General features: G+C 54.1%; 1 protein-coding gene across 1 annotated transcript in view; it reads left to right on the top strand.

Moving 5' to 3' along the window:
• The window catches only part of LOC106829916 (cystathionine beta-synthase-like), a 31,045-nt gene extending 25,155 nt beyond the window's left edge, over positions 1–5,890 (top strand). The window contains exons 14-16 of the mRNA XM_044751007.2: positions 51–159; positions 2,991–3,075; positions 5,054–5,890. Of these exons, the coding sequence (XP_044606942.2) occupies positions 51–159; positions 2,991–3,075; positions 5,054–5,184 (325 nt within the window). The 3' untranslated portion in view covers positions 5,185–5,890. The remainder of the gene's footprint in view (positions 1–50; positions 160–2,990; positions 3,076–5,053) is intronic.
• The last annotated feature ends 12,840 nt before the right edge of the window (positions 5,891–18,730 follow it).

The following is an 18,730-nucleotide window of genomic DNA, read 5'->3' as shown; positions in this document are numbered from 1 at the left end:
CTGCACTGACCCCTGTCCCCTGCCCTCTGCCCCCCGGCCCCCTGCTGCAGGGTGATCCTGGGGATGGTGACTCGTGGGAACATGCTGTCATCCCTGCTCGCTGGGAAGATTCAGCCATCGGACGAGGTCCGCAAAATCATCTACAAGCAGTTCCAACAGGTATGGGCTCCGTTCCGCTCGAGCCGTGGGCACCCGAGACCCAGCTCTGTCCTCAAAGGCAGGGCGCAGCGCTTCCTGTGTGAGGGGGCCGGGTCCCCAGCCTGCAGCACTGCGTGAGGTGTCAGCAGGCCAATGCTGGCTGCACCCCCATCAAACCCATAAATCTGAGGACTCGCCCCTACTTTGCAAATGGAGGCGCCCAGGTCGGGAGGGGCTCTCATGGGGCCGCGGAGCTCACCAGCATTCACCATGTTTCTGCGATGTCTGGGGGTCATTAGCAAGCCCAGCCCGGGGACCATCCTCTCAGCCAAGTTGGGCATCAGCCAGCGTGATTGTTTCCATAACATATGGCCCTAATTTTTCCAGGGCATGCGTTCATTTAAGAATACCTGGCGTGCCTAATTATTTAATAAGAACTAGAATGTTCTGTGGTGTCACCCCTTGCTGTGTCAGGGCTGGTCAGACCCCCTGGTCATCCTGAGACAATGGTGGCCACCCTCTGATGGGCCTGAGCAGAACCACCTGGACGCTGATCTTGGTGTCCCTGAGGGTGGGGGAGTCAGGACATCCTCTCACCCAGTCCCAGTGGCACCTGACATTTCATAACCATATTCCCCTCCCACCTCCCAGTGAGCAGCATTGGCAGCTTGTTGCCTGTTTGGGGTGTTTTTGGTCTTATTTTGGCTTTGTGTGTGTGTGTGTGTGTGTGCGAGGAAGATTGTCACTGAGCTAACATCTGTTCCATCTTCCTCTCTTTTGTATGTGGGGTGCCACCACAGCATGGCTGATGAGCAGTGTGCAGGTCTGTGCCCGGGATCTGAACCTGTGAACCCCGGGCCGCTCAAGCAGTGTGTGAACTAAGCACTTGGCCACTGGGCCAGGCCCTTGTTGGCTGTTTCATATCAGGAAGGCTAAGGAGTTGAGCCCAAATCTGGGAAGGAATTTGGTTTTCCTCATTCCCCGTCACACCCACAGCTGACATGTCACCAGAATCCATGTATTTCTCACCATCTCCACCCCCGCTGCCCTCGCCTCTCGCGTGGTCCCTGCAGACCCCTCACCCCTTCTCCTCCAGCTCCTGCAGCTGGAGAGACCACAGAAGACAGGGGCGGGTCCTGCTCTCCCGGCCCTGGCAGCCCCCTGGGAGAGGCCCTCGGCCTCTCCTGATTTGGACATGAATGTACACCCACGAAGCCATCACCACAATCAAGAGTGAACGTCTCCGTGGCCCCAAAGGCTTCCTCGTGCCCCTTGAGCCTCCGCCCCTCCCTGACCCCGTCCCTGGGCACACTCATGTGCTTCCTGTCACGGTAGACGGTGTCTGCACACAGCCCTACGTGTGGACCCCTTGCCTGGCTTCTTGCACGCAGCACGGTGTTGAGACCCATCTACAGCGAGGCGTGCACACTGTCCCTCACTTTCCGTGGCAGAGTCCGGTTCCCTTGTGTCTCTGGCCTTCGTGTTGATTCTCCACTGTGTGTGCCTGGCCCCTCCCTTGGGGAAGGGCTGAGCCTGCGCTCCTGCATCCCGCATCCCGGGACCCGGCCTCCTCTGGCTCTGCTGCCCCTCTCTACTGGGATGGGTATCTGCTCTGGTGGGCACCACGATTTTCTGTTTTGTTTTCATGCTGGCAGAGCTGAGGGCCAAAGGGCAGAGCTGGCGGCCGCTGTGTAAGGTCTGCTGACCTTTCACCCAGCCCTGTAGTGCATGGCTTTGTATGGAGACATCACCCCCGTCGCCAGGGTTGAGATGGGAAGGGCGCCCAGTCAGGTTCCAGGGCTAACTGTGCTTGGAAGTCACCTTGGGGGTTGTGCAGCCACGTCTGATGGGGAGCCCTCACTGCCCCCAGGAGGGGGTCATCCAGCCCTTGACCCTCCCCAGGGAACTGAAGCAGGGAAGGCCACGGGGCGGAGGACTCTCCAGGTCCAGGGACAGGAAACAGGTGACCTGACACGGCTGTTAACACCAGGTGTGGCCTGGGGCTTCACTGCCCGCGCCCTCCGTCTGTAAATACCTGTCTAAGGACCTTGAACTGTGGCCGGTGGTGAGAGCGGGTGGGGCCCCAGGCTGCCCAGGTCTGCCGGTGTGCATCCCCTTCACAGTGCTGGGTGGGGAGTGGAAAGCTCGTTCCATTTGCTCTGTCCCCGCCTACTGCTTTCTTTGCCCTTTGCGTCACTCCAAACCAGAAAGATCTCTGGAAAAGAATTATGGCCTCAGACGACTTCGACTTGCAGAGATGTCGCCTTAAGCCTGATTGAAGGTTTAAGAGGAGGGGATGGTTTCTGTCCTCACCTGAACCTACTGCCGCCTGTGCTCTGACATGTGAAATGCCGGGAGTGAGACGAACACCCTCCCGAGGGCAGGGAGGCTGGAACCGGGGCGGCCTCCTCAGACTTATTTCTCAAAGATGGAGACACAGACTGGGGGCGCGTCGGCCTCTCCCCAGTAGCAGACATCCTCCCTCTGGGCATCTGGTCACTGTGACTTCCACTTCCATGCAGTTGGGCCGAGAGAGGGGCCCTGGGGTCAATCCCCTCCCTGCTGCCCACATCCCCAGGGTCTTTCCTGAGTGTGAGCTGGGCCAGGCACTGCAGGCTGGGCGCTGGGATGTTGGGGGAGGAAGGGGTCTGGCAGCCTTTCCCAAGGGGATGGCCACACGTATCCCCACCAGACCCAGTGGAAGGATCAGGGCCTCTGGGTCAGTTGGTGGTGACTTGTAGGCTTGCATTCAGTTTCTGAATCAGCATGAGAACCTTCTGGAGCAATGCCCAACCTCTCCTGTTGCCTGGCTGGGCTGCCCTGGTGAGCAGTGACCACGGCTTCTCTTCCAGATTTTCCTGACTGACCCGCTAGGCAAGCTCTTGCACATCCTGGAGATGGACCACTTCGCCCTGGTGGTCCACGAGCAGATCCAGTGTAAGTGGGGCCGGGAGGTGGGAGCCCTGCGGGGCACTGGCCGCTGCGTCCCCATCCCCAGGCTTCTGAAGGCGCCTACCTGACATGAGCATTTGTGCGGCACTGAGGCCCCCGTCCCTCATAGGGCATCTAGGGAGTCGGTGGTGCTGACCTTCAGCCACCCAGCCTTGGGCGTGGGTCTCAGAGGGACCCCAGTGAGGCCACCGGTCTTCATAACTCTGCTCCCAAAGCTGCTTCCTGAGCCTCCTCAGTGCCCCTCTGCAGTCCCGGGGTGCCGTCCTGCTTCTGGGGAGGACGAGGCTCGTAGGAATCAGGAGAACTAGGAGGGTCCTGGAGTGGCCCGCGTCCAGCCCCTCCCTGGCCCTTGGCTCCACAGCTCGGGGCCAGGCCTGGTCACAAGGGGCGGGGGGGCTGCGGCTATGTATGCCCCACCACCCGCCCCTTGTGCATGGCTGCAGTCAGAATGTAGCCCCCAAGAGTACAGGAGGGCGTCCAGGGTCCCGGGCCCCCCAGCCTGGGTAGGAGGGCTCTTCCTCTTTGTCTCGCATTTACTTATACTTGAACATCTCCAAGAAAAATGACAGGTTCTCGTCTCACAGTCCAGAAATCAAGTCTCCTGGGACACAGCCGTGCTTGATTTCGCTGTCCAGGCTGCTTGCCCACTGTGTTGGCAGAGCCGAGTGGTCCTAACAGAGACTGCACGGCCCTCTGCAGAAAGTCTGCCCACCCAGGCTCTGGACGGATCTCCCGAGGGGTCGAGAGGGCCAGGTTCCAGGGCTGCTGCACATGGCCCTCCCCACAGGGACGAGCAGCAGGGAAGCGGCCTGCACGGGCTTCTCCACAGCCGCCCCCTGCCCGAAAGTCCCTGAAGTGCGGGTGGCTGGTCTCTTCTGTGTCCCCTTGTTTTTCCCGAAATGCTCTGAGTAGGCCGGTGGGATGCCCAGCCTCCCCCCATCCCCACCTGTGCGACCTCTGCCCCCAAAGGCATGAGGGACAGATGGCCCCGGAGGTGCTGGCAAAGGGGGTCGGACGGAATGGGATGCGACCCCGCATTTCCCACTCACTCTGGCCCTCTGGGTGCTTCCTGACAACTATGCGTCAGGGCTCTCCCGAGAAACAGAACTGATATGATGTGTGTATCCAGAGAAAGAGACTCATGGTAGGGACCTGGCTTCCAGGATTAGGCTGGCAAGTGCCACGGTCTGCAGGCTGAGTGGGCAGCTTGAGCCGAGGAAGTACCAGTGCTTCGGTTCGAGTCCAAAGCAGGAAAAGTTCCCTCTGCTCGGGGAGGGTCGGCCTTTTTGTTCCATTCGGGCCTTCACCTGATTGCATGCGGCCCCCCACACACTGCGGGGGGGGGGGGCTGGCCGCTTTACTCAGTCTACCCGATCAATGTGGATCTCGTGCAAAGACACCCAGAATACGTCTGACCAAGTATCTGGGCCCTCCGTGGCCCAGTCAGGTTGACACATAAAATTAACCATCCCCCAACCCTCTCTGCCCATGGGCTGCATGGGGTGGGGCCCAGGGGCCGGCATTCGTTTTGAGCCTGAGAACCAGACGTGGGTGGAGTCAGAATCCTAGGCCAGAGATGGGAGCTGATGCAGGTCACGGATGTGGGCAGGGCTGGAGGTTCCTGCCTAGACTCGAGCCCTGGGCACCGAGGAAGAGCCGCACGCGGTTTGGAATCGATGAGGCCTCGGCGGGCGTCTGCTGGTGGGTGTGCCTCAGAGAGGCAGGAGGCTGCTCTGGGTGGCTCTGCCCAGACAGCTCGAGTCAGGAGAGGGCGGCATTCATGCTTGGCTGCCCTGGGTGCCACACTCGGGCAGGCTCAGGGCCGGGACTCGGGAGCCCTCCCTGCCTGGGCCGGGCCCCCAGGCAGCAGTCTGGGCTCAGCCTCGGGCAGTGGAGGTGGGTGGGGGGACTCCATCAGCTCCATACACGGGCGCCTCTAAACCTGCCCCTGTTCCCTCCTCAGACAACAACAACGGGAAGTCCAGTAAGAGGCAAGCAGTGTTCGGGGTGGTCACTGCCATTGACCTGCTGAAGTTTGTTGCTGCCCGGGAGCGGGACGAGAAGACCAAGTCAGGAAGTGTCCTGGAACCCTGAGCTGCGGGGGCAGCGGCCCAGCCCTGACGCCCACCCACTGTCGGCTCCGGGTCCAGGCTCTCTTGCTTTTCGTCAACACTAAACAAACAGATGTGCGATTTCTCCCCACCTGACGCTGGGCATCGCTCTAGCGTGACAGGTAGCGAGGAGCCGGGGCCAGCTCAAATGTTAGTCTCCCTTTAGTAACATCTGGCTACCTGAATGAATGTATTTATGGTTTGTTAGATCAGATGTGCTTTTCTTTAACTTTCTCTTACAATGTTTCAACAAGGAAATCTCATTAAAAGAGAACTCAGCCAGGCAGACGAACCCCGGGCAGGGAATGGGCAGCATGGATGAGACGGGGAGGGCCTTTGATGGAGAAGATCCAGGATGGGGAGCAGCCGAGGGGGCTGAGGAAGTGGGGATCGGTTCCCTGGCCCTTCTCACGGCAGGGCCGTCCGCTCGGGGCTGGATGGTTAGAGTGGCTTGACTGGGGTTTTTTAATCGAGGTGAAATTCACATAACCTAAAATGAACAGTTTTAAAATGTACAATTTGGTAGTCCTTATTAACGTCCCAATGTTGTACGGCCATCACCTCTACCAAGTTCCAGGACATTTGATCACCCCATTAAGCAGTCTCTCCCCTCGTCTCCTGGCAACCACTAATCTACTTTCTGTCATTTACCTACTTTGGATATTTCATATAAATGGAATCATACAATCTGTGGCCTTTTGTGTCTGGCTTATTTCACTTAGCATAATTTTGAGATACATTCACACCGTAGCATGAATCAGGACTTCATTCCTTTCCATGGCCGAATAATATTCCATGGTATGGATAGGCTGGGTTTTGTTTATCCATTCATCAGCTGATGGACATTTGGGCTGTTTCCACCTCTTGGCTCTTGTGAGTCAGGCTGCTGTGAACATTCATGTACAAGTTTTTGTTTGAATGCCTGTTTTCAATTCTTTTGGTTATATACCCAGGACTGGAATTGCTGGGTCATGATAACTCTGTTTAATCTTCTGAGGAACCACCAAACTGTCCCACAGCAGCCGCACCATCTTACATTCCCACCAGCAATGCGCGAAGGTTCCCATTTCTCTGTGTCCTTGCCAACACCTGCTATTTTCTGGATTTTGTTTGTTTATAGCCATGATGGCACAAAGTGGCATCTCATTGTGGTTTTGATCTGCATTTCCCTAATGACTAATGACGCTGAGCATCTTTTCACGTGCCTGTTGGTCATTTGTGTGTCTTTGGAGAAACGTCTGTTCAATCCTTTGCCCATTTTTAAACTGGTTTGTGTCTTTGTTGTTCAGTTGTAGGAGTTTTTCATATATTCCGGGTACCAGACTTTTCAGATAGGTGACTTACAAATATTTTTCCCATTCTATGGGGTGTCTATTCTCTTTCTTGATAATGATCTTAGGTGTACCACAGTGTTTTAATTTTGATGAAGTCCAGTTTGCCTATTTTTGTCTTTTTTCTGCTTCTGGTATTATGTATAAGAACCCGCTGCCAAATCTGCGGCCATGAAAATCTACCCCTATGTTTGCTTCTGAGAGTTTTATAGTTTTAGCTCTTATATTTAGCTCCTTGATCCATTTTGAGTTAATTTTTACACGTGGTGTGAGGTAGGGTCCAACTTCTTTCTTTTGTATGTAAATATCCAATTGCTGAGAGACATTCTTTCCCCATTGACTGGTCTTGACACTCTTGTTGAAAATCAATCAGCCACAGATGCACGGGACTCTCAGTCCTATTCCATCCACCTACATGTCTATCCTTATGCCCGCACCACACTGTTTTTATTACCGTAGCTTGGTAGTAAGTTTTGAAATCAGGAAGTGTGAGTCTTCCAGCTTTGCTCATTTTCACTACTGTTTTGGAAATCATGATGTATCTTGATGTATTTTTCTTCATGTTTCTTGAGCTTGGAATTCTTTGAGCTTCTTGGATTGCAATATTTGACTAGTAATAGTTCCAGAGAGCAAAGAGAAAACTTAGGGAAGGAAATCACCAGTGGAAATAATTCAACAAACTGTCTCAGACTGAAAGACATGACTTTGCAGATTGAGAGGGCCCCCCCAGGACCCAGCACAATGGATGGGGAAGGACCCACACAGGGAACATCATCGTGAAATGTCGAACTGCTTGGGAGAAGAAGATCCAAACACAAAAGCTTCCAGAGCAGGGTGGGGAAACCCAGCTTGCACAGAACGTCTCGGGAAGCAGGGCATTGACTTCACCATCTCTAGCACGTGGAGGCTTGGAGGCAAGCGAACAGAGCCTGGAAGCATCTGAAAAGAGAGAAACGGGCCAGAATCCTTGATGCAAGCACTCTCCCCCTTAACAACGGAGGGGGAACATGGCCATTTCCACCAAGGCAAGTGGCCTGTCGGAAAGCACTGGAAGGTGCACTCCACCAAAACAAGGGAGTAAAATGAGGGAACGGGCTCCACCAGGTGGGATCACCAAGGGCACCCCCAGAATGATGGGGAAGGCAGCTTCCAGGACCACAGGGCTGGGTAGCCATAGACTGCGATAGGATGGAGGCTCCAGGAGCAACGCATCGAGGTGGGCAAGGAGACAAAGCTTAGCAGAGGTCTGTGAACCTATGGAGAGTTTGGGGTTGTGATAGGACCTAGAAAACACCACAAACAAAAAAGAGACGATTTGAAGGCTATATAAGGAATGTAATTACAGTACGTAACACAACTAAGCTGGGAATAATAGTTGCTTCATTATAATTGTGTAAACACTGAATACTGATTACTCCAAAATGATCATGAACTCTACTGGAGCATCAGGGAAGAGGAGTATGTTTGTACTAGTGGGAAGGGCATATGGGGAGACGAACCTTCATCCTCCACAGAAGGACACTGCCAGATAATATCTGTACTTGGGAAACAAGTAGCATAAGCAAGTTCTTTGAAATCTGGGTGCAAATACCATGAGATGCAGCTGGGAGAACTGAGACTGGGCGCCCCCGGAGCGGGCGGTGGGGCAGGGCCTGCTCTCGCTCATCAGAAGCCATTTGGAAGGACTGGACCTCTATCTGTGTATGACTTTGATGAAGAATGATCTTTTTACACAAAGCTGGTAAAACCTAGTCTCTGGAGAAAGGGGAAAATGTCTTGGGGAATTTTTGAAACTCAGTAGTCTCTATATTAGGCTTTTGTGAGCCAACAACCAGACGGATGAAAGAGAATCCTGTCTGGTGGCCCACATCGTCACCCCGCAATTGCAAGAACCCTGGATGGGTCCACAGTGTACTTTGCAGTGACAGTACTGATGTTCAACAATTTTTAACATGACAGTTTCATAGCCTGGCCCCTGGGTACCATCGAGTGTACAGTACGACAACGATGGCCAGTGTGGGCTCAGAGCCACCCACTCCCCATCCAGCGCGGCCTGGCCCTGACCTGGGGTCTGCACTGTGAGGCCGGTGGGAAAGAACCTCCTGGTGGCCCCCCAACCCTTGTAGTAGAACACGCTGAGAACAGCAGCCTGAGGGGCCCGTCCTTATTTCTACAGCCAATCACAGCCCCTCTGAAGGCCACGAAGCCCTGTGGGCAGGCCTACGATGGTCTGGAGGCTCACCCTCGGGGCAGTCATGTCATACTCCTTCAGGAGCTTTCTGGCTGGGCAGGGTTGGGCCGTGGGGCTCAGAAGCTGCCTCTGACATGTCCCTGGCCATCTCCCTCCATGTCCTTTAGAGGCTGCTGTTGACACGGCTTCCTCCTCTCTGCCTCCTTCCGGCATTCACGGCATCCCTGTGCCTTCTGGGAATGGCGGGCTCCTTGGTCATGAGCTCCTTAGAAGAGTGAGGCTCCTACCAGCGTCCTATGCCCGGGCAGGTGGGGGCCTTGCCCTTCTGGGTGGTGACACGGAGCCCCTCACAGCCCCATCTCCCGGGTCCCTTGTGAAAGAGCGGGCTTCACCCCAGAGATAACACTCCAAGCAGAGGCCTTCCAAACCAGGGTCCGAGGAGGGATCAGGACCGTGCAAAGCCAACGTAAGATGTGCTGTGTCCTCCTGGGGGATGACCGATTTGGTGATTTGACTGAGGATGGCAAATTTTTTTTTTTAATATTTTTTTAATGAACTGTGGTAGGTAGAATACTGGCCCCCAAAGATATCACATCCTAGCCCCTGGAGCTGTGAATGTTCCCTCATTTGGAAAAAGTCTTTGCAGCTGTGACTAAGTTAAGGCTGACGAGGTGGGGAGGTTACCTGGATTATCAGATGGGCCTAATGCCCTCAGGTGCGTAGGAAAAGGGCCTTTATCAGGGAGGTGCGAGAGGGAGACCTGAGACACACGCAAGAGGAGGAGGAGTGGGACCAGGGAGGCAGGGACCGGAGCGATGCAGCCACAAGCCAAGGGTGCCTGGAGCCACCAGAAGCTGGGAGAGGCAGGATCGATCTCCCCCCGAGATTTCAGAGGGAGCACGGCCCTGCCGACACCTTGAGCTCGGACTTGTGGCCTCCAGAGCTCGGAGGGAGGACATTTCTGTGGCTTAGGCCACCCAGTTTGTGGTCCGCCGTTTCCGCAGCCCCAGGAAACGAGCACAAGTGCACATACAGGGAGTTGTCAGTGTTACACGCTTGTGTTGCCTCCCTCGCTCAGCGTAACACACTGCTGATTTGAAGGGCTGGTTCAGACGCACGGAAAGGTGTAGAGAACGATGACCACCGTATTTAAGAAATAAAACCTTACAAAGGCAGCTGGCGCCCCGTGTGTGACTTGCATCCTGAAAAGCTGCTCGCCGGGATCTGGTGCCAACGCTCCCGCGCCTGTATTATTCTCGCTGCCCGTGACGTGTCCCTAAGCGATATGTGGCATTCTTGAACTAGTGCTGGTCTGTGTCATTTACAACTGTCTTTTCCTGCTTTGAGACTTTCCATGTGCGTAGACAGCTCGCCAGCCCACTCGTCTCTGCTGCTGGGTCCTGTCCCATTAGGCGACCTCACCCCAGCTCTTCGCCCAGCCTCCCATGACCGACAGTTAGGTAGTTTCCAGAGTTTTGCTGACAAACGATGCTGCCATGCATCTTTTTAAACACAGTGGCTGATGCCTACAGATGATTACTATGAGCCAGCCAGCGCCCTAAGCATTTCAGTTATATTTGCTCAGTTTGAATTTCACGAGCGCCCCATGAGGGAGGTCCTGTCATGACACAAACCTCTGGACTTCTATGAGAAAGAAACTCAGTTCCCTGTCATGCCACCGTTCTTTCGGGGCTCTGTTGCTTACGGCTGAGCCCAGCATAACGGGAACGTAACGGGAACGGCTTAGACACAGGAGGGGAGGAGTCACTGGAAGCGGGACTCCAGCTTTCCACGAGGCGGCCACGTGGCTCACACTCATGTCACTCTGCTAGCGCAGCTGCAACAAAGTGCCCCAATGTGGGGCTTAAACAACAGGAATGTGTGCTCTGCTGTGTGGAGGAAAGAGTCCAAGATCAAAGTGTGGGCCGGGCTGGTTCCTTCCAAGGGCTGTGAGGGAGCATCTGTTGCATCCTCTCCCCCAGCTTCTGGCAGCTGCTGGCAGTCTTGGGGTTCCTTGGCTTGTAGACACATCCCCCCATCTCTGCCTCCACCTTCACACGGCCTTCTCCCTCTGCATGTGTCTCTGTATCCAAATCACCCCTCTTTATAAGGCCCCCACGCACTAGGCTGGGCCCACCCTAATGACCTCATCCTAACTAAGTACATTGCTAATAACCCTGTTTCCAAAGAAGACCACATTCTGACGCACGGGATTAAGACTCCAACATATGAATTTTGAGGGGACACAGTTCAGCCCATAACTGCCTCCCCACCCCCTACCCAGCGTGAGAGAGTTTCTATTCCCAGATGAGTGGAGTCCTGGAACCAGTCCCATCAGGATTTGAATCCAGCTTCCGCCACTTATCAGTCTGGGGTTCTCGGGCAAGTTGCCCCAATGTTCACGTCTCTGAAATGGAGTTAACAAGATCCACATCACAGGCATTTAGAATCAAGTCAGACTCGATCGGGACCCGCGCCATGGTACGTCCTGGCACTCGGTAAGATTACCACAATCCTCCCCGTGTTTCTCCTCCTTGCAGGCCCCCTTCATAGAATGCACTCCTGGGCCAGGCACTCACCCCCAGGACCCGAACGCTGTTGGGACTTCCATCAGCCGTCACTGTGCACCGCCCTAGATCCAGACTCTGCAGGGAGCAGCTCCACAGCTGGACTTCCATCAACCCGTCACTGTGCACCACCCTAGATCCAGACTCTGCAGGGAGCAGCTCCACAGCTGGACTTCCATCAACCCGTCACTGTGCACCGCCCTAGATCCAGACTCTGCAGGGAGCAGCTCCACAGCTTGCTATTGGAGGACTTTCAAACCATGATTGAGCCCCAAATCTCACAGTGTCTGTTCCTGAGATGGTTGGCCCTGTTTCCCTCCCCATCCATCACTGAGAAATGGGGTCCCAGGGACGTCTGAAACCCGTCACCTGGATGAAGTTCTGTAGAAAGCATGCTTCGATGCATGATAGTTACCAAAGTCGGAGTTTCCATTTGCGCCAAGTTGTGGCCCGAAGCACTGTTCCTCTGCTGAGGACTGCTGAGGGGTATAGAGCAGCATGGCGGGAAGAGTTCTGCAGCTGACTAGGTCTGGCAGCACTGGGTGAAACTGGGTTGTTTCTGTTTGCAGGACTTCTCAGAGCCTTCAGTATGCTAATGAGCATCCTGACTCTCCCTATCTGTTACAATTTGATTCTGCTGCAAGTGATCAGAAATCCCAGATAAGGATGGCTCCATTCAAGTTAGAGGGTTTATTTCTCTCACTGAATCACGGTTCAGAGGCCAGCAAGCCAAGGCTGATAGGGCAGTTCCATCAGCACAGAAACCCAAGACCTTTCTACCTTGCTGCTCCTCCATCCTCAACACACGGCTTCTACCTCATGATCCCAGATGGCTGCTTGAGTGCCAGCCATTATGTCTATATTCCAGTAAGCAGGGAGAAGGAAGGGATAAAGAGTATACCTCTGCCCTTTGTCGGCACTTCTGAAGTCACACACGCTTGGAACACACTGGCTGATCTGGCTGCCAACACACATGGTACCCTTGGGTGAATTTGAAAAGGCAACCCCTCTGAAGGCCAGCAGTGGCAGGCAAGGTGGTCAGGCACGGTGTTTGCAGGCTCATTTGCAATTTGCACTTGCAAAGCTCAGAATTTTTGAAGTCCTCTAAATTTTTTTAAATTTAAAATTAATTTAGCATTTCTGTATTGTGTAACATACATCAGCTGTTTTAAACTTAATTTAGTGGATAAAACCAAAGATTGCATAATTTTTTTTGCTGAGGAAGATTGTCCCTGAGCTAACATCTGTGCCAATCTTCCTCTATATTTTGTATGTGGGTCACCGCCACAACCTGGCTTGATGAGTGGTGTGCACATCTGCACCTGGGATACAAGCCCATGAACCCTGGGCTGCTGAAGCATGGAGCACGTGAACTTAAATCACTACGCCACCAGGCCAGCCCGAAGGTTGCATTTTTGAACAGGTGTTTACTTACTTAGAGATTCACAACTTTAAGGAGAGGGAGAGATGGAGGAACCACGTGAATGAACACTGAGAAACTATCAGAGGCACGTTCTGAGACTTGAGAGAAGGGACAGACGCTGAGGCTGAAATTAAGCACTGTGGCTAGAAGGCAGAACGGCTGATGGGAAGGACAATCGGAAATGAGAAGAGGAAAACGCTGCAGGGCCATCAAACCCCAGCACTCGTCCTGCAAAGGACCAGCAGGCGTGGGCGTGCCAGTGCCTGCAGTCATCCTTGTGTGCGTGAGTGATGCCACGCTGGACTCCACGCAGAGGCCCGGGCACACGGCTTCTCCTCGTGTCCCTGTTGGGATCACGCCCAGCCGCCGAGGCAGGAAGAGGAAACCCAGGGTGGTGGGTACTGTCGATCTGTGTAACACCCATCCCTTCCTCCTCCCCATCAGCCCAGCCACCCTGCTGGCGCCCAAAAGCGTGACATTTGGGGTGGGGCAGGCGGTGACTCTGTGCTGCCTGGGCAAGGGCCTCAGTTGACCGAAGCCAGTCATCGCATGTGTCCCGACAGGGCACGTGACCTCGGGACTCAGCCAGGAAGCAGCAGCACCCACAGGGGGACTGAACGAGCAGCCTGCAGCCCCAGTTGCTATGGCAGCCGCCCATGGCCACACGGGAGCCCCCCTGGGGAGGAAGCCAGCACTCTGGGCTCAGTGGAGAGTGGTGCTGTTCACATTTGTGCTCAATGTTTAAAGAAGAAAAAAAACGGGTCTGCTGGGCAAATGTCTAGTGAGAACCCCCGTGACCCACTTCAAACAACCAATTGCTTCCAAGACTTAGCTGCGCAAGTAATCCTAAGGACACAGATGCTGCTATTTACAAATAGGCCCATTATTTAGATCAGGCCCCTAAAGACTTCAGTGTAGACACATTGGTTTGCAACTGATTTGTTTCCCAAGCATTTTAGTAACAGAACTAGACCATCACTGTGTGTCATGCTCCGGGCTGCTCATTAACTCAGTCTGGCCTCTGTGAATTAGTCACAACAATCAGGCTCTTCCTTCCCGGTGCCGGGCTGGCCTGCACGCGGGATCTTCCCTTCTGCCTCCTCCGTCAGATCAGGAGCATCTCAGCAAGGAGTGCGGGGCTCTTCCGCATCTTCAGCCCGGCACCTGGCCCGTGGTGGGCTCTCAGTAAGCGGGTTGAATCAGAAATGCATTCCGTCAGGAATTAAGTGAACTGGCACGCAGAGCAGCCTCGCTGCCTATTCAGCTGAGATGGCACCACACGGTCAAATGTAAGCTTCGCACGGGGGACGAAGCAGGTGTCTGGCTGGTGCCGTGAGGTCCCTGCAACGCAGGCCTATGTGCAGCCCACTCCTTTCCAAGTGCCTTTAAATGGCTCTTCTTGGGCCCAACAGCACTGTCGGGGGATGGTTAGTGACTAGATCAGAATGAGCATCAGGATCGACCAGGCCGGCTGGGTGTCTTCTCATGGGTCTGAGCAGGAGCTTCAGAGAGGCGAGCACACGACTGGAACGGCCCACCAAGTGCTCGACGCGGTGCAGTGGAGGAAAGCAGGCCCATGTGGAGGCAGGCCATGGCCTCGCAGAGCCCAGGCAACAGAGAGGCCTGCTCCACTTACCAGGGCTGCTTAATAATGGCATAGCACGTTATGAGCAGCTGTCCCTGCGGCAGCTCGAAGCATCTGCAAGCTCACTCAGTCTTGCAGGTCTGGCAGTTAGTGTTGGCTGTGGCTGGAACCCCATCCATGACCCCCGAGTGCAGCCTGAGCTTCCTTACAAGATGGCGGCTGGGACCCGAGGGCAAGTGTCCCAGGAGAGAAAGGGCTAGGTGGAAGCTATCCACCTTTGGTCTTAACCTCAGTCTCCCAGCGTCACAGCCACTGCATCCCGTTCTGACATCGAGCAGCAATAAAACCTCACCCAGTTTCAGGAGAAGGGGACTCATTCGATGGACACAGTCCTAGAAGGGCCTGTGGGACTGCGAATATGGCTGTGGAAAAACACACCTTGTCACAAGACCCCGACCCCTGCAGAAAATAAACACTGTTGTCCACAGAATCAGGATCCAGATGGCTTCAGAGTGCTCAACAGTAAGGTGGGAGACAACGAAACCACCCTTTAAATTCTGAACAACAGTGACCTCAAGCCTCCTTCTCTGCTTCCTGGCTCCCCTCTGCTGAGCTCTCGGATCCCCCATGCAGAGCGCTCCTGATGCTGTCCACCGGCCTGGACGAGGCCGCACCTCCCTCACTGCACACTGGCTCGGCCTCGGGACCCACTCCTAATGCTGCCCTCCCTCCCTTTTTTCTACATATTTGTACACGTCCTTCAAAAACAGCGTGCCGTGCATGTCTCATTTACCTAAATGTGATGTTGTTACAGATCTCGTTCTGCTTTTTTCTCCATTCTAACTGATCTTAAAATCTTGTTTTTAATAATCATTTTGCAGCTCTGCTTCCATTCCCAATGTAGAAGGCCACAAGAACACTCCTTGCACCCTAACAATGAGAAAAAGTGGATAATCTACAAAATCCTAATTCTTCTGGGGCTCAGAGAGCTGTGGCTGCAAGGCTACCAGGCGACAAGCCCCTGCAGGCTGGGAGGTGACACAGAGCTCAGGGGCCAGCCATGGGGGGTCAGCGCTCACTCACACGGGTGCTGGTGAGGAGGATAGGGAGCAGGGCAGGGACTGGAGAGACCCTCCTTGGGGTGCGCAGGCACAATACCCCACCCACCATCCAGACCCTTCCCTCACGTGAAGCAAAAGCCTTAATCCACCAGGGAAGGAAGCCCCCCCCACCCAATTAAAGACCAGCACTTCCAGGGGAGGCACAGAAGCCCTTTCAGAGCCACCATCCTGCTAAGGCACACTCCCAACCAAGACCCCACCCAGACACAAGGCAGAGTCTGAGGGCAGAGGCAGCACTGGGCGCGACCGCTGGAGAGGCTGACCCCTGAGCTCTAGGACACAGTACCCACCTACGGCAGGGGCTAAACCAGAACAGCCTGCCCCCACCTCGACCCACACTGCATCTTCCCCTGGGGGAGGGGCACGGGCAGAGAGACTCCCTCGGTGGCTCAGGCGTGCAGGGCCTGCTGAAAGCTGGAGGCGAGGTGGGAGCACAGAGGGAAACCCTCTGGCTGGAGAGGCTGAAGGTAACACAAACAATGACAAACCTAAAGCCAGCACATGCGCTCAACAGATGCACTCAACCCCTCAGCGAGGGCCTGTCAGAAAGGCGGCCCATTGGGCGTGAGTGCATCTACTGTTTGGTCCCTACAAAACAATATTCAGCACTCACTCACAAACCATGAGACACACAACAAAGAAAACAGCAACCCACGGTCAAGAGATGAAGCAGCCCTCAGAATCAGCCCCAAGAAGACCCGTCTGCCACAGGTCAGCTGGTTCCTGGCATCCGGCTGCCCCACAGCCCCTACAGCCATGCGCCTACCACATCTGCCAGCCACTCCCCTCGGTCTGGACACCCAGGTGCCTCCATAAGCCGCTGCCACCGCAGACAACGCTGCCGAGACCATCTTGGTGGAGGTCCTTACACCAACCGCTCCAGGGGAGATGGTGGCACCCAGGGCAGAGCGGACAATGTCCCACAGGCCTGGCAGAAGGACCACACAGGCTGTCCCAGTGATGCTCCTGGCAGCAGTTACCGTTCCCACTTCCTCACACCCTTGATGCCACCTTTCCAAGTCCGCCTGGCAGACAGAGGGGAGCCCTCTGTGGTTGAGTTACGCCTCTCTGACAAGGTTGGGGCTCAGCACTTCTTCCTACGCTCACGGGCCGTTTGGGGTTTCCTTTCAGTGAACCACCTGTTGACATCCTCTGTCATTTTTCTCTTGGTTTCCAGGAATTCCCCTTAATCCTAAATATGAACTCCGTGTCTGCTTTAGATGTTAAAAAAGAGAGGAAAAAACTCTTCTCTCAGATTGCTGACTGTTAACAGTCCTTGGTGTCCTTCACAGAACAGAAATCCCGCCTTTGGATTTGGCTAAATCCACCAATGTTTTGTCTTATGACTTATGTATCTGGGGACTTAACAGGTCTTCCTCACCCCAAGGTGACAAGATGAATTCCTGCCTTGTCTTCTCCTGGCTCTGCTGCTTCTCTGACGCTGCTCTGTCACAGCTCCAGCTGCCCCCGGGGCGGGGATGACGGGCAGCCCTCTTCCTCGCTTCCCCGGCGCGATTCCGTGGTGGGTTTCCTGCAGCTCCGCGGGCTCTCCTAACGGGGTTTGAAAACTCAGGTCTACACTAACACACAGAGTGCAGAAACCACTGAGGGCTTCGCAGCTTTTTCTGATGGTGTTAATATCAGAAAAAAAATGAGTTAACATGAAGCAAAATATTTTGAAATATACCTGATGTTTTCTACTGGCCATTTTCTAAAGATGTGCAAGCAACTAAAGCCACCAACGTCAAGACGCTCCTCTCCAAACGCACCGGACGCAAGCCTCCTGATTTCTGTGAAAGCCACGATTGGCGTCTGTGGGCTGAAGGCTTGGGTCTACTTAAATAATGACATAAAGAAACAGGAACATCTGTGCAAGATAAGGCCTTCTAAATACTATTTGTATGTAAAATACTTATCAAATTATTCAGTTAGGCGACACTAACCGGTCCTATGTGGACTAAGCAGGGCAGAGCTGGAAGAGACCTAGTTGAGAGGGGATAGTCCGTCCCCTCCCCTCTGCAGAGGCGGGTCCTGGGTCAGTGTGAGGAGGAGCGGGCTCACGGAGACCCACCGCAGGCCCACGGCCTGCCTCCGGGACAGCAGGAGCTTCACTAAGTCTCATGCGCCGAGATGCTGCAGCGCCGGAGCCCACGGCCTGCCTCCGGGACAGCAGGAGCTTCACTAAGTCTCGTGCGCCGAGATGCTGCAGCGCCGGAGCCCACGGCCTGCCTCCGGGACAGCAGGAGCTTCACTAAGTCTCGTGTGCCGAGATGCTACAGCGCTGTAGGGTCGCAAATTTTGTTTTAAAAATGGAGTGGAGATCTTAGGTCTCAGTGAAGATAAGAGGATCTGATTGCAAAAGGGCAAGGATAATTTGTGCTAAGAATTTCTTCTTGGAGCGTGTATAGCCCAGCATGTGGACTAAACATAGCATCCACGATTTAGGACAGCGGCCTCACATCCCAGTGCAAAACACTCAACAGTTAATCCAAATAGACTGCTTGCTTTCAGCATGTGTAGATTATTACCTGTTCACTCGTCCCTCTCTACACAGATAGAATTTTATTAGTCATAAACATTATTTTTGAGCTGGAATAAACCCTATAAACCAGCTCGTTCCTTTGACAAACGAAGCACTTAAGCCCAGAGGGCTCGAGGGCCGGGCCAAGGTCTCACCTGGTTCAATTTCACACCCACCCTCTGGCCTCCGGCCTAAGGGAGTTGGGGAGACAAGACAGCGACTTCCATTTTCTGTCCCATCAACCAGCATCTCCTGAAACCACGTACTCCATCGCTGGCACTCATCTGCACCAGGATTCACAATTTTAGATGCACTTTTTAAAAGCAGTGAAGCCTGCTGACTTGCTTCAGCCTCTGAGCATAAGCAGTCTGGGGAGTTAAAACACGCGGGACTACAAAGAAAAAAACCCTGTGGAACCGTCTCAATGCGCCTGCTCTGGCTGTTCAGGGCCGGCCCTGGCAGGTGCTTACAACATCAACTGTGAAAGGGAACACCTCCAGACAAACCATTTTCTTCTCATTACTATCAAAGTGACTAGATTTATGATAAACTACAACAAAAAACAAACAAACAAAAACTTTCCCATTTTTTCCTGGAAAACCAATGACTACCTGAAGTAACTGAAGAAAAGACTCTTGAAAAAGTAAATAATCTGAATGTCCCAGCGCGGTGCAATCCTAATCTTTAAAATGTGCTGGGGGCACTACGAACCCCACGTGTCACCAGAAAAACATGTCAACAATCTGCACGTCTTACTGAGGATAGAAAAGCAGCCTGTGGTGACACAAAG

The sequence above is a fragment of the Equus asinus genome, chromosome 18, assembly GCF_041296235.1.
Source record: "Equus asinus isolate D_3611 breed Donkey chromosome 18, EquAss-T2T_v2, whole genome shotgun sequence".
In the NCBI taxonomy this organism is placed as follows: Eukaryota; Metazoa; Chordata; class Mammalia; order Perissodactyla; family Equidae; genus Equus; species Equus asinus.
Note: the sequence above shows the minus strand (reverse complement) of the source record. Positions and strands in the feature narration are given on the sequence as shown.